This window comes from Leptonotus elevatus, chromosome 17 (genome assembly GCF_054856555.1).
Source record: "Leptonotus elevatus isolate MCC_2025b chromosome 17, RoL_Lele_1.0, whole genome shotgun sequence".
Classification (NCBI taxonomy): Eukaryota; Metazoa; Chordata; class Actinopteri; order Syngnathiformes; family Syngnathidae; genus Leptonotus; species Leptonotus elevatus.
Window position 1 is genome coordinate 176,136 of NC_141255.1, and position 16,211 is coordinate 192,346.

Sequence of the window (16,211 nt, forward strand, 5' to 3'; positions counted from 1 at the left end):
AAAACAAGCTTGTTTGTCAATTGTACGTTTTGGGAAACCATCCTGGCATACCGGCAGCATTGCTCCTGCAACGGGCGACATTATTTATATAGCGTGTCTCGCTTACGCAAGTTTTTTTGCAATCTTTGTTGTCTATGATTCGATTCAGAATGGATTTTTGATTTTAAATGATTTGATTGATTGATTTCTGTTTCAATCTTGAGATTTGCAAACAATCGTCATGATCTACTCCAGTCTGCTTTGCAAGACAAATGGACACATTAAAGTGTCTTTAAAAAAAACTTTTTTTAGGGGTGGCAGGTAATTGCAATTTTTAATTGTAATTAATCGCATGACTTCAATAGTGAACTCACGATTAATCGCACATTTTATATCTGTTTTAAATGTACGTTTTCATACTCTTTTGTCAACATAAAAGTGGAAACAATGTTTATATTTTAGTCAGTGATAAAGTAATTTCATAACTAATCATAAAATGAGTTAACTGTAAAAAAAACAAGTGTGATATTGATTTGTGTTGAGGTCATTTTTCTGCCACGAGATGGCATCATTGCATTTGTAAGACGTTGGTGATAGCTCAGTGCATTTTTGTATTTTTTATTTTATTTTGGCGTGGACGTCTCTGCTGCATTGCGACTGGAATTCCTCCAGTACAGGCTTTCCGAGTAAGGGGTCGGCATTAATTGCGCGTTAAAGGAACTTTAAATTAACACACTCATTTTGACACGACTTGTTTTGTATTTTACAATCATTTTTAAATTGTAAGTAAAGTGATTTTGCCACAAAAACGCCACGTGGACCACAACTGCCACTCTATGTAGCTAGCTATAAATGCTAGCTCATGTGAATCGTAATAATTGAGAATCTTGATTCTTATGTGAAATTTTTTTTTTGGCACACCTCTCGTATACATTGTAGTACACTTTGTTGCCGTATGGATTAAAAAATGTCCATAATCCGTGTCAACAAAACCTAACTTTAGGTGATAGATCGGGAGGGGGGCACATTTATGTTTTTTTTTTTTTTTTTTGTTTTTTTGTGGTCATTCATTCACCATTTTTTTTGTATGGCGCTTATCTTGATTAGGGGGACTGATTGCGAATTGGGGTACATCGTGGGGTCGTCGCCAGCCAATGGCAGGACACAAAAAGACAAACCAGCATTTGATTGGCTCTCACACTTTTGCTGCCCGCAGCCCTCGTGTTTGGGAAACTCTTGACAAATAGCAAGCAGACGCACGAGCCGGCTGAAGCTTCCTCAGTCGGAGCCAAAGTGGAAGTGCTCAGGCTGGTTTTTAACAAACGCACCTTACATTGGGGTTGTGTACTGCCCCCCCCCCCCGCCCCCCCCATATAGATTGCGGCTCAAACTGATCTTCAGGATTCATGGAGTGTTGCGCTGTCATTTGGTATGTTGGCCTCTGAGAAGGGAAAGCACAATTGAAGCTCCAAAAAGTGAGCAGAAGGAAGAGGAATGTGAATTTCAAAAGGAATCTTTTCTTTTCTTGAATGAGCTCGTCTTTGCTGATTCTTCGCAGCTATTCGACGCTAATGACCCAAGACTTGATATCTGAATGTGGGCCTGTCTTTTTTTGTTTTGTTTGACAGCAAACGATGTCGTCAAACGTTTTGGGATTCTCATCTGAATCGGGTTGGGCTTGGAGCAGGTCAGCCGGTCTTTGTCTCAATTGGAATAGGAAGTGCCTGTAAGTCGTTGGAGCCAACGTTTCAGTCGCACAACTTGGCGGGAGACGCCATTGCAGAAATGGCTTTCCAAACTGCCTTCCGTCATTTTTCACGCCGCGTTCATTCAAGCTCCTCCTCCTCTCGCTGCCTTCCAATTTCAAATTCATTTCAATTGATTTGTGTCGCAAGATTGCTCATGGAATTGAACACGTTGACGGCACTCGGCAAAAAGGACGGCCCGTTTCTGTACGATGTGGGCAGGACGTCATTGATTGGCCGCTCTGTCTGATGACGCTGCTTCTCGCTGTCCTCCTCAGGGATGCTCCGCCGCCGTCCGTTTCCAGTGCTGGACCACTCGCATCTCGTTGTCTGCCGCTCTGCAATCGGGTGGTCACTCCGCAGGGTTGCCTCACACGCGACGGTAAGATGAACTCGCTGTGTTGAGTGGTTTGCAAAATTCATTGAATTTTCCGCTCCAACTCGGGATGACTAAAGCTGCCAAAATGACAAATAAAGAAATGAACAAAGGGGAAAACACTAACTGATATAAAAAATATCATTCAAAAATTAAATGCAAAAAAAATAAATAATGCATATATATATGTAACTTGCAAATACGCCGGTAATTAACGTATTAACAGGTTTATACTGTATTTTCTTGAATAATGGGCTTTTCAATTCCTGTACATGAAGCAATATCCAAGTGACCTTGACTGATAAGCCTGCTCGCAACAGACGGCTTGCTTTCCTGTTTAGCTGACCTCCCTTTCTCCTCCCCCCAAAACCCTCACCGGGCATTTTCTCTTAAAACGGCTCGCCTAAATGAAAAGTGGAGACGAGACGCCGCTTCTGCGTCTTGCGTTCAAGATTGTCTATAAGATTTTCACACAATTTGTATTGTGAATTAATGCCTAATATAAACCGTTTTTAAAAAGATCCTTTTCTTGAGCAGACTGCCTCCAACATGAACGACCTTGCTCTTAAGTGCGAGTGTAAAGCGAATGCACTTCTTATCATTGACGATGCTGCTTGTCTTAACGGTGTGTATATAATTTGTTTTCTTTTAAGGGATACTTAACTCATTGAGCCGGCAGTAAAACTTTATTTTGTCCAGAATTCATTTGATCATTTCATTCTTTTTCATGTCCCTCGCTACTTTGCGGTTCGGTTCACTTTTGTAGATTTTTATTTACCCACTTTCAATAGTGCCATAACATTTTAAATGGATGCCGCTCTTTTTGTCCTTTTTTGTAATATTTGAATAAATATAAACAGCTTTTTCTTTCATTCAAGGCAAAAATTGGTAAATAAAGAACCACGTATCATAAGTAAAAAATAAAAAAATTGACATTTGACTTTTTTTCAATTCTTCTTTCTTTTTTTTCCGAACAGATCCCAGTTACACCGACACAATGCGAATGTCTCTTTACTCACACTTTCAAATGATATGGCATGATGGACGTTTTCATATAATAGTACTAAGCACGTGGTGCCCCTTTTTGGCTGGCTGCTCGCAGACCGCCGACGGGGTTTTGATTTCAACACGCTGCGTGTGGCGTAGTAAGACAAGCAACTCTTGTTTTGATGCCACTTGTTGCTCTTTTTCTTTGTAGTTTTGTTGTCACCCAAAAATACAATAATGACAAAATAAATCCAGCCAAACGTCTACTCAAATAGGCTTTATTTAATGTTGGGTATTGGCTAAAAAAATAGAAGAAAATAAATAAAGCTTGAATTTTGGAGCCTCTTGAATGTGGAGAGTCGACACAAGAAAGGCACGCTCGCATGTTTTCCTGCCACAACTCCCTTAATTGACACCCCTAATGGATTGATCCGACCTCACAACACCCCTCTGGCGTGAACCACCCAGCTGAGCGTCCTGTCCTCGTCACGCACCCGGTCCGGCCAATCGGCAGGCAGCTGGGCTCGCAGCATCGCCATAACGACAGGCACGCAGGCACGAGTGCACGAAGGCACGCCGGCACGAGTGCACGGTCGCCGGGGTGCCCTTGCAGTTTGAGTGGCTTAGTGACCTTGCCTGGGCAGCCGCCCATCTATTGTAAATCAGTACGGTGAGTTCCCAACCAGCACCGGATGAGCGCTAACGGCTCATCTGGTCCGACTCGCCGCTACTCGTCTGAATCGCGCGTAATGACGAGACCGTCCGGGCCACACGGTTGCATTGCGGGGGATCAAAACTGCCAAAATTACAAATAAATAAATAAGGGAAAATATAAACGTATATAACAATATATGATTCACTTCCATGTTCGCTGACCCGCTCCCTCGACCAATGAAAGAGTCCGAACCAAGACGCGCTTAGGACCGCCGCCTCGTTTGAATAATATTTCGACCTGACAGTCTGCAGCATGAAATAAATAAATGTGAGAGCAGAGCGTTTTTATTTATTAATTGATATTTAATTCTATTTATGTTTATTTTGTATTTATTTTCATTTTTTGAATCTTTTTTTATTTTTATATTTATTTTTACTTTATTTATTTATGGATATATATATTTTTTTCATTTATATTTTTATAGCTGCATTTTCACTTTTATTCATTTATTATTTTTGTATAAATTTCCACATTTATTTTTATATTTATTATTATTTAGATTTTCTTTTTATATTTTTGGTTTGGTTTATTGAACATATAAACATAAACACATTACAAGTATAAAATATAAGTTGAAGTTAAAAAAAAAAAAAGGAAGAAAGGGAACAGATGGTCAATAATATCATAATTTACATGTTCAAAAGGAGTAGAAAGAAGTACAAAAATGTATCTAGTCTTTGTGTTTATTTTTACGTTATTTATGGGTATGTATATTTTGTTGTTGTTTTTATATGCAATTTAAATTTGTATAAAATTTTTGAATGATTTTTTATATCCATTTTTATTTTCACTTTTATTGATTGATTCCTTTTAAAATGTTGGCAGTTTTGGTCGTCCATATTGCATACGCGAGCACTTATGTCTGACGTGTGTGACCGTGTGAAATAATCGGCGTCAGACTTGACGGGATTGGCATACCTGGGAATGCCACTGTGGACTTTGATCTCGCTTCTCTGAATGCAGCTGCCGCAGCTCCTCTGCTTCCAGATGCCTGTTTACCCACCTGCCGTCCACGCACGCACGCACGCACGCACGCACGCACGCACGCACGCACGCACGCACGCACGCACGCGTGAAAGGAATCACGTAAAGACGTCCTGCCAGACAGACTACGTTTACATGCAGGCAATAACCTTTTTTAAAACCCGAACATTGGCAATATTCTGGTTTTGAAAGGCCACGTCAACGCGTGCGATAACCGCAATATGCTCTTATTCGTCTTTTTAAAACCGAAAATAAGCCCCTTGAACGGAATACGGCTTCTTCCAAACGCAATCGTAATACCTGGGACCAACGGGGCATCGCTTTTTGTTGCGCGCATGCTCGCAACCTCTTTTTCGTCTCCTTTTCCTCTTCTTCGCTTATTTGTATTGGCAAGGAATGTTGCAGCGCCGCCCTACTGGCCAAAGGAGCCTCCCTTGAAAACATTGATTTCTCCGCTCCGTTTCCACGTGATTTTCCGTCTCTACGGCGAAAACGCCGCCCTTTTTGGTGCCTATGTACACATGCAATAAATGCAAGCACATACGTCCGTGCTTCTGGCATGTAACCCACGGGAAATGTCAACAAACATGGCGCCCACGGCAAAGAACCACACTTCTGAAGCCAGGAGGTAACCGACTACTTTATGTAGCGGAAATGACGTTTTTTACGTACCGTCAGCGCGTCGCGGTCCGAACGGGGTATTCCAGTCGAGCACAAATGAGCGTGCACATGGGAGTAACTTTGTCCGCCACGCATGTAAACGTGTAACCTCCTCTGTTGTTTTAGTAAGCGCAATTCTGACCTTAAGCCGAATAGCGACTGCGTGCAAACGTCGTCACAGATGCGCGCACCTCATCAGATGTGGCTAGAAAGTGTACACTTGTGTTTATTTTTCCTGACTGTGTTTTTCTTTCCCTCTCTTTGTCTGTCCGTTCTTTCAGGTCATTGGGGTTTAGTTTCCCAGTGAGACAGAAGAAGAATCCTGGACCGCCCCCCCCCCCCCACTTTGCTCCCACGACGACATGCATAGCAAGAACCGTAAGTGTGAGCTCCTCTCTTGATTTATTGCCCCGCCCGCTTCTGTCTCGTCCGCATCCGCTCGCTCGCTCGCTCTGATCAGCTCAGCCTCCAAATGGATTTATAATTGATGGCGCTGGTGAGTTTGCACTGCGCGCGCGCACGCACGGCATCCGCGGCTCGGTTGGCCGTTGAGCAACGCTTTGTGTCGTCGTACGCGTGAATGCGGCTTTTGTGTCTTTTCAGAAAAGCGCCACAGCTCTCCCGCCGTCCCTTGGAGGAGCCCGCTGGTGGTCGCGGAGGCCAAAGCCCCCGCCCGGGCCTTCCGGACCCCCAAAGACCGTCCTCACTCGCGCTTCGGCAAAGCGCCGCTCGCCGTCTACCCTCCCAAGCGGGCTCGGAGCAAGCCATGGTACGCTCCATCCTGAACTTGCAGTTTCTTGCCAGCTGTTCGGGTCGGTTAGGAAAAATGGAGCGACACCAAAAGCCCACCACGCGCTTTAAACAAACTGAAATGTGTTCAAACTTAAGAGCACCTTTTTCTTTTTCTTTTTTACTCTTTTACTGTCAAGAAATGGGAAATATCGCATCACTTTGAGGAAAGCAAAAGAAGACTTTTCTCGTACTTTTTGTCACGACCAGTTGAAGTTGACTGTAAAACTGACAGACATCCAAAGCAGGCCGTTCTCATTTTGTGAAACAAACAAAAAAAAAGTGAAATGAGCGTGCACTTTTCAGTCATTCTAAAGCTTCCGATATACGGAGTAGCGATAGCGATAAACCGAGCATATGACAATCGTCTCGGGCATATTGTTGCGCTCACAAGTCCAAATATGGCACATTTTTCATAATATTCGGTTCGCAACATGATCTGTAATTGAGTGTTGAAAAGAAGCCTGAGAGCAAATACGCCAACTGCGAAGACCCTTCGACTGCCTGGGAAGTCGTAAAACTCCATGGGAGCTTTTTGCGCGGTTACGTTGCCTCAACTTTGAAGGTCTGTCTTTGAAATATACTTGAATAGATTTTAGTAGAGTAGGCCTGTTTTTTGTTTGTTACGCAATAGCTGTAAAACTTGGTTGCAGAAGGAAACCTGGAAGTTTGCATGCAGATTGACTTCTGACTATTAGTCAAGTTGGCTCGTTTGCTTTTATTGCAATCTTGTACGTCCTCAGAAATAGTTTAGGATTGATGATGTCATCGTTGCTTTTAAGTCCTAAAGACTTTTTTGGGGGGCTATTTTTTTTCTAGCAATTCAAAGTAGCGATAGGTTTATAGAGATCCGGACGTCATGTGACTTTTCCCCGAACACGCCCCCTCTGGCAGTATCGAAGCATTTACTCGCGTTTATCCGTCAACTTTCCGTCCAAGACGATTCACGCTCACTTTGAGGAACAGGACATGATAGACATGCGCAAGGTGGACAGGTTGGATGCCGTTACTGTTGTTGATGAAGTGTCAGGAGTGCTTTTTTCAGCTCAGTGATGCTGGTATATGGAATCCCCCCCCCCCCCCCCCTCCACTTAAACTGGTGAGCATTCGGCTGGCGCCACCATCATTTGTACCGTAAAAAAGTCTTCTTCATGCTGTTTGTCAGTTATTAAATTCAACTGTGTCATGTCTATTAAACCGTAACGGCACGAACGTGCGGTAGGAGACGAGCTTCACGCCGATTAGCGTCTGCTGGCTCAGACCGTGTGCAAATTGCCGATCACGTCTTTGGCCTTTTGCATTTTATAACGGTGTAATTGAGCTCCATCGACACGATGAACTGATTCAGTAATTGACTCGCCTGATCTGAAGGATCGCAATTCCGCCATCTTGTTGCTCAGCCTTTTTATGACTGCTGTGGTCCATGGGTTCCTCTTTTGGTAGCCTGGGGAACGCTCGGTCCTTCTTTTGCCTCTTCTCGTTGTGGCACCTGATCGGCAACAGCTGTCTCTCATTATGAAAGTCGTTTACTCAAAGTAGAAGACTCGTTTTCTGTACTGCCAAAATGGCGGCGCTGACTTCCATTTTGGGATGTGTGTCGTCAACATCCGGATCTCTATTATTAGCGGGGAAAGTGTTGTTTTAATAACGTGAAGTGGTAGATTCCTTCCGTCGGCAATGATTTGTGTTTTACTGCAGATTCCCTAATTCGAACCTTTGCCAGGAACCGTCTGCGAAAAGAAACGGGTTTGACTGCACTGCAGCTCTTTTTGGGACCGCGTAATGACAGCCGTCTCTCGTTCCCTCCAGCGTCTCCCTTCCGGTCGTGAGCTTGGAGAAGATTCCGTGCCTGAGCAGCGCAAAGTCCACCTCACAAGTGCGCCTCACCGCCTCGTCTTGGTCTCCTCTCAAACAGCCGGCGCTCCCTGCCGCGGCTTTCTCCGACGACGACGCCCTCGCCAACGGTCAGGGCAACAGCGGGCGCTCCTCCGCGTCGCCGTCGTCTCCGGACGGACGGCCCAGCCCGGCGGCACGCTCGTCTCCGGACGGACGGCCCAGCCCGGCGGCACGCTCGCCACTTGACAGGCGGCCGCCGTCGCCGCCGCCGTCGCCGCCGCCGTCGCCGTGGCCTTCTCCCTCCCCCGCTCCTTCACCCGCTCGGCCGTCGCCACCGCCGCCTTGGGAGAAGAAGAGCGCAAACGGCGCCGAGGCTTCTTCCAGGGTGCCCAAGCGACTCTCAGGTTATCAGTTGTGTTATTATTCTGTCTCCGTGAACGACTTGAGAGGAATTCCGGCGATTGTGCGTGCATGCGCTTCGTACATTCACGCACTCACTTCTTCTCGCCGCCAGCTTTGCAGTGTGTCCAGCTTGAACATTTGGCTGCAGACAAGATGGCCGTGCCAGGCAGAGGGAGACTTTCCTTCCTCTTTTCAACACTTTCTCACCCGCTCCTCTATCACTGCTCGCTCTCCCCGCCAGATTCACAATCTGTTTACTCGTACAACTCAAAATGTCTGACTTTGTTGTATGTGGTTCAACTGATATTGTTCCCTTTTTTTGTTCTTCTTCCTGCTTTGCCGCGCACACACCTTTTAATTCCACAGCTGAAAGATCTTCCTCCATATTTCACCCTCGCTCGGCTCTCCCTCGGTTCCTGAGTCATGATTTCATATTTGTAGTGATTTCTTTTTCCTTTCCTATTGGTGTTGGCGCAGGGTTTTTATTCAATTTTTCATCAGCCCTTACTTTTGTTGACATTTTGATGTCATAACATAAAGGCCAATTCGTAACTCAAATGGAAGTGGTTTATTTTGACAAGTTGTGTTTGTTTGTTTCTCCTTCTTATGAGTTGCAGCAGCTCAGGCAGACGTAAGATGGGGAAATCCTAAATGCTGATTGTGACACAGCGCTGTAATGTGTGCTTTTATTTTTTAACAGGAAGAATATTTGACCCAAATAAGCACTGTGGCGTTCAGGACCCTAAGACCAAACAGCTGTGCACGCGTTCCCTTACATGCAAGGTACCGCACCATCCGTCCCAAACACGTTTAAATATTTGTTATGACTTCAGTATATCAACAAAACTGTACCAGTAACAGTCACCTTCAACTTTAGGGATCAAGTCATACCTTTGGATGGATTTGGCCTTTTTTAAAGTCCGACTGCCAGCCAAAATCTGATTATTATTTTTTTGCCCATCCAAACTGGATGACTCTTTTGAATTCTGAACAATCCCAAAGCACATGAAGTCCGATATTGACGTGATGGATAGAAACCGCATTCGGCAGGGAGGCGTTTTCATATCCGATTTGGACACGATGCATTTCAGTCTGAACGGCTCCAAACGCACAAATGAGATTTGATTGTCCGCGACGTCGCGCTACGCCAACGCTGTCCCGTCGCTTCGCTGCCCGACCGGTTCCTCGCATGCTACGGCAGTCGAACGTCGAGACGGCCGTGCTGGCCCGTCGGCTCCTCGTGTTCGAAACTGGAAATACTTAAACCCGGGTCCCGCTACCCGGTCACATGCTCAACCGGAAACAGCCAATTATTTCCCGGTCGTAGTCGTTTAAAAAACAACCAAGCAAAAAAAACAAAAAAACTGTTCATACTACGAATGCAGTAAGGCTTAACGGGCTTGCAAGAACCAGTCAGGCAGCGCGTAGCAGCAAAAAAAAGCAAACGACATCAAACATTACATGACGTGCGTGGCGACGCCTCCGTTCGGCGTCGTTGCTTCAGCAACCCGTCAGATGGGTCAGTAACGCAGCTCAGTCTGAACGGGGCCGGATCGGATTTGGACTCTTGCTAAAAACAGTCGTCGGGTTTACATGGAGCCGTGTAATCCAATTCGAATTCATCCCGACGGCCAAACGGAGTGAAAAGGCTCCGTATAGAGACGCCATCAGAATGAAATGGCTGAATGTGATCGGAATTTCGGCTTGACCGGGGGGGGGGGGGGGGGGGGGCGCTGTTCTCCCTTTCTGAACCATCCCAATGAGCATGTAAATGGCAAAGCTGCATCCGGTATGCAAATGCTCGCTTTGCCTTGACGTAAATGCGTTGTGACGTCATCGTTAAAACCTGTTTTAAACTGCTTGAAAATAGTTTTTATCAAGATGTTGCTTCAAAGAAAGTGTTCAAACTATCAACTACTAAACTATGACGAATGAACTCCATCTTGATATATCAAGTGATCGATGTCCGCGCGTCTTATGGCTGCCGCTGATCGGATTGATGGACGGAGCAGAACATGGGAATGGATCATGGCGCGTGTAAACCGGTGACCGCAGAACTTCATTCGGAGTGACAAAGAAGTCTCCATGTAAACGTGGCTCGTGTGGAAAGTCGGCTCTAAAAACCGTATTTGAAGAGGAATCCGATGGAAATCGGCAGAGGTGGACAGGACGGACCGCCGTCTTTCTGACCAATGGCGAGAAACAATAAAGGAACCCCGACTGTAATGACGCGTTGGTTCCATATGATTTATTTGGTTGTTACTAGCATAACTATGAGATACATTTTTCAAAAATCATTTCCAGGTTTGTAGAAACTTTATTTGTACGTACGCCGCCATTGTTGTTTATGCGAATGCGTTGCGACGTATAATGGCCGCTCGCTCTCTGCCGAGCAAAGCCAAACGGGTATAAAGGAAGTCAGGCAAGCCTCGTAGCGTTCCTAAAGAACAACATGCGAACGGGGGAGTCGCCCTCCCCCACGCCGTGCTCCCCTCATTCACCAGACGCATTCGACCAGGAGGTGATTGTGAATGTGTGCGATATCAAGCCGCTTTATGCAATTTCAACTATGATTGGTATTCTAACTAGTTTAATGATGTTTCATGCGAATTGTTTATATTGTGAATTTCCTCGGCAAAAGTCGACTAACGGGAGTATCAGTGCTTATTTGTATCGGATTGAAAGGACTACTGATGCCACTGACGGTGGGCATTCCGTCAATATTGATGGAATGCCCACCTTTGTCAGTCGGTCCTAAAAAAGCGCTGACAAAGTGACGATGGAAGCAATGGGTAAAATAAAACAGCGGACCGACGGTTACAGGTTGGTTGGGCTTAGAAAAAAATGGCAGATTGACGATAACGGAAGACAAATGCAGCAAAGCAAATAACCAAACGTGGCAAAACAATTACTACCCTGTAAGCCAGACAAAGTACCCAATTAGAACTTCCCCCAGCCTTGCCGTCTTCTTGCAGACACACTCGTTAAGCCACCGGCGAGCCGTACACGGCAGGAGGAAACCTTTCGATGTCCTCCTGGCCGAACAGAGAGGCAGGACCAAGGACAAGGAGAAGGAGGAGGAGGAGGAGGAGGGAGCGAGGGAGCAAGACCAGGACGGCTGCAGCCCGAGTGTGGATTCGCAAGACGTCGCCTGTCCAAGCAGCAAACCTCATTGCCCGAATGGACGCCCGAATGGACGCCCGAATGGACGCCCGAATGGACGCCCGAATGGACGCCCTCTGTCCAGAGTGAAATTAAAGCTGGCTAACGCGCACACACCCAGGTAGGAAGTTTGTGTTTCCCCACCAGGGGATGCTCTCAACAAGTATTGAGAAGAAAGTGTGATGAGAAACTCGTTTCTTTTTTTCCTCTTCAGACTTGTATGTTTTGTATACTGCTTTGATTGGGGAACAGACCTTCATCGATGTCTTTTTGACTATTTGACAAAAGCTTTGTTGTCATAAATGTGCCCTGTTTTTGTTCTTCGGTCTTGATTGTTGCGGGCTAAAATGTCAGATTTTGTGGCCAGTTTTTCTAAAAGTTGCAATTATTTCATCATCAACATCCCAAGGCAAAGCTATGTGCTTCTTTTAAACACACCTCAAATTCTTTCTTATGTTTAGTTTGACAAGAAACTATTTCACTGCCTCGTGCATCTCATATTATTGCCCGCACGTTTTTTTTTATTATTATTATTATTATTATTTTATAGCCACCTCCACTATTCACCCGGCTGCGTTTCGTAACTCCTTCAGGATTGCGGCTGTGGTCGCCTCCACGCCTCCGCCTCCGCCTCCGCCTCCACCACCGGCGCCGTTCCCCAGCCCGCCCTCCAACCCGCAGCTCTCACCCCAGCCTTGGGCAGCGACAGCGGGCGAAGATGGCCAGCGGCCGTCCGGCGACCACGGCCAAGCGCAGACCCCTGAGGATGCTGACGGGCCCGCCTTTCACTTCTCAAACAAGCACCCGCGGCCTTTAGGGGTGAATAACGACTCATTTGGAAGTTGCTGCGACTTAATTTTCTGCTAGACGAGCTTCAGTCACCGCACTTTTGCGCCACAGAGGGAGGGATTATTTTCTGGCTCTGTAATTTGTCGCCGTCTTATATTTTTCCTTCCTGTGTCCAGTTTTGCATCTTCAGCAGCCGGCTGATGGGACGAGGCGACTACGTGTTTGACAGGCGGTGGGACAGGATGAGGCTGGCGCTCCACAACATGGTGGAGAAGCGCCTCAATGCACAAACGTGGAGGTCGGTGTGCATTTTTGGATCCATTCGACACCGGATGAAATGTGAACATTTGCAATCATCAGTAAACAATTTTGACTTGTATATGACAAAATGCTTTATTGCTAACTGGTGCAAAAGCAAACACAACGAAGCGGCGACTCTTACCTTCTTTACTTTGGCTCAATTAGCATAAAGGTCTAACGTATCATCGCATCATTCTGACATATCTGCGTGCATGAACCAAGATTTTTTATTTTTGAAAGACAGACAAAGCAAATAAAAGTCTATATTTAACATTAGGGCTGCTCGGTTATGAAGAACATATTAATCATGATTGTTTTGTTAATAATTGAAATCATGATTAGGACAATCATTATTTTTTTTGTACAAAACCAAACAAATGTTTAAATGTAAAAATTATTAAGACAAATTGAAACTCTATGCAAGTTCCTTTTGGATGAAGCGACATTTATTCAATTAGTTATTTTAAAATAAAATAAAGGTTTAAATGTATACGTTTAAACAACTCAAAATTAGTATTAATGATCTTTTTTTTATGATTATGCTGAGTTTGAATTTGTGGAGTGTAACAATTGAAATTGTAATTGAATCCCGATTAATTGCGCAGCCCTATATTATATATTACAAGTTTCAACTTCATCTTAAAAAACTACAACTTCTCATAATATTCTTAAAAGTAACACAATTTTCGTCAACATGGTCCTTCAACCAAATCATTTTCTTCCTCTTAACTTAAATATCATACGATGACAACTTTCCTCTTGAAAAAAAAAGACCCCGTTATTCAAAGCAACTTTTTTCTCTTGAAAATATTTTGAAATATTACATGATACACAGATAATGAAATGATCCTAACAATGAACATATAAAATAAAGGAGAAAAAAAGAGTAACAAACTATAGTTTGAAAGGAAGCAAAGTTTTACAGTCAGTGAGTCTTTTAGCGAAATGGAATGTCAGTCAGTTATCATGTTTAAAAAGCTCACTAAATTAAGGCTATTGAATAATTATGAAATGAAGGTTAGCAAATGATTTAGATCTTGGCAAATAATTGACTTGAGTTTAGAAATGTAAACAAAGGAGGCGAAAATGAGATTTGATTTCTTTTTTTTTATTCTGACCGGTATGTTTGCTTGTATTCCGGATTGTGAGGCGGTCTTTGGAACAACGTCATTGTTGGCGTTCGGGTCCCTGGACTGAAAAATGTAGAGAGCTTGCGTGCGTCTTGTGTTGTTGCAGGAAGGTTCCTGTTGCTGCCGAGAGCCTGCCCCGCTTTTCCCCCCCTGTCGCCTTGCAGCAGGCGCCCCCTCCCTTGGACAGGTGTCCACCTTTAAGCTCCCCGTCCACTTCCATCTCCCGCCATTCCGCCTTCCCTCATCCTGCATCATCACGGGGAGCTTTGGCCCTCAGAGATGCCCCCCCCCGGCCCGTTTCCACTCTGGCCGCATCCCATCGCAACGCGGCCCATCGGCCCCCCAAAGAGAGAGAGGACATGATGGCGGAAGCGAAGAGGAAAAAGCCTTCCGGCGCCGGCTGCTTTCGGAACGGGACCGGCTATCATCCGCCATTGCAAGCGTCGTCGGAGGGACCGGGCGCCACCTCGGCCAGGAAAAAGGGACACGGTCGGGGGGGGAGTGGCCTTGGGAGCAGCTACAGTGACCGCTGGTTAACGAAAGCTGATGGCGCTCACGGCCAAAAGTCAAACAACAGGTAGGTGGCGGCATTTGCGCCTTTCCGGATCCACCTGGAGCTCCCAAAATGTCATCACCGGAGAATTCCTCTGGTCTTCTCCGCAGTGGTCTCGGCGGCACCGATATATCGTACTGGTCCAGCAGGGAGCCGGCGGCCGCCCGCTCCTCTGCCGCCTTGAATTCTGGGCAAAAAGCAGACGGGAGGAAGAGGAAGAGGAAGAGGAAGAGCGGCGTCTCTTACGAAGAGAAGAGCAGGCTGGGAGGTGGGGACGGCTTGTTTGGGAATGACGGCGAGCCGCAAAGACGGGTACGCGCTCTTCATGACCAACACTCACGCGACTCTTTAGCTTGCAGATGATTATATCATTCTCTTCTTGCAGAATTACCCGCCATTTTCTTTTTGAAAGAACAACAGCGAGAGACACTTTGTGCATTTTTAGCTGATAAAGATGTTTTTTTTTTCCCAAAAATGACGACATTCACATCCATTGCCGTAATTGGTGAAAACTAAAAAATATGCAGACGTGCACAGTTGGCGCGTGGTCCAATCAGCTGGAAGTATTGCACAGAATGTCCCGCCTTTCGCTGTGTAGCCGTCCCACATTGATATTGTGGAGAAGAAGTCAATCGCAATGATCAATCTGGCTATTGCCAGGTTAGCAAGATGCCCCCCCCCCCCAACAAAAGAAATGCTTTATATATGAATAGAGAAAAGAGGAGAAAATTGCCATTATTTAACCCCCCCATAAAAAAAAGTAGATGGTCTGTCATATCTGCATCATTTCATGACATGTAAAAGGAAAAAAGTGCTTCCACCAACGATCTGTGGATGAAAAGTCTTTCCGCTCCCCACAGGCCAACTTGCATCACTGACGCCGCCGCCCCCCCCCATCTAACCCCTCCCCCACCCGACAGACCCAATGGGGGCCACGTCTCCCGTTGAGTTGCGTTGACTTGAGCAAAGCGGGCCTCAGGACTGTCGGGCGGCACGTTTTGCTCCGCTTTCCGCTCGCCGCTCCGACTTTGGAGGACGCGAGCGGAGACGGCCGACTTGAAATGCTGCCGTGTTCATGAGGAATTTGCTTTTCACTTTTCGAGCTGTTGATTTGTGGTCAGCTGACAAGGAACTACTACACGATTGGCTTGGCCTTTTTTTTTTTCCTCCTCTGACGTTTGCTTGACCGCAAACTTTTTGGTTGGGTTTTAACCAGCTTCTTTGTTTGCCCTCCTTCCTTCCTTCCTTCTCTTTTGTCTTTTGTCTTTTGTATTTTGTATTTTTTGGACTCCCGTTTTTGCATCAAGCCGCTTTTGACGCGGACTGTCTTTGCGGGCTTATGTCCCGCGTGCATCGTGTGCGTGCGTGCGTGCGTCCACCCAGCATGGCTGCGTTCAAAGTGCTCTTACCGCCCTGGTCCTCCCTCGCAGCAGCTTCCAGCAGGGCCGCCTTCGGACTGTTCACTTTGAAATCATATATATTTTCAGAAGAAAGAAGAAAAAAAGTTCCGCATTGATGTCATTCAATGCATTTTATGTCAAAATAGGAGAGTGTGAACTCAATGAAACATTGTTTGTTTGTTTTTTTGCTATTTTAACACATGTTCCTATTCCCGGGTGCCACGTGCTATTTTTAAAGTTGAGGCTGAAGGAATAATTTGTCATTTTGAAGAATTGTTGAAAATATGTAGGTATGTTTATTATTCATCTTGGATATTTATTATGGTCTCCTTTTGCAGGCAGATGGCAGGATTTATACAGAATATAATTGTGATGCCAATTGCCTGGTTTGTCCCCTGAAATGC

At 45.5% G+C, this 16,211-nt stretch overlaps 1 protein-coding gene across 3 annotated transcripts; it reads left to right on the plus strand.

Moving 5' to 3' along the window:
- Window positions 1-1,657: 1,657 nt before the first annotated feature.
- atxn7l1 (ataxin 7-like 1) lies at window positions 1,658-16,208 on the plus strand. 3 transcript variants are annotated; one of them, XM_086059176.1, is made up of 12 exons: window positions 1,658-1,705; window positions 2,003-2,106; window positions 5,728-5,824; window positions 6,050-6,215; window positions 8,045-8,475; window positions 9,174-9,256; window positions 11,449-11,756; window positions 12,229-12,454; window positions 12,601-12,722; window positions 13,961-14,431; window positions 14,518-14,719; window positions 15,268-16,208. In XM_086059176.1, the coding sequence occupies exons 3-12, from the start codon at window positions 5,809-5,811 to the stop codon at window positions 15,283-15,285; spliced, it is 2,043 nt and encodes a 680-aa protein (XP_085915302.1). In that variant the 5' UTR covers window positions 1,658-1,705; window positions 2,003-2,106; window positions 5,728-5,808; the 3' UTR covers window positions 15,286-16,208. The 3 variants fall into 3 exon arrangements, with proteins under 3 accessions (XP_085915302.1, XP_085915301.1, XP_085915300.1); XM_086059175.1 differs by having other exon boundaries at window positions 1,659-1,705; window positions 14,793-16,208; XM_086059174.1 differs by having other exon boundaries at window positions 1,659-1,705; window positions 14,518-16,208.
- Window positions 16,209-16,211: the final 3 nt, after the last annotated feature.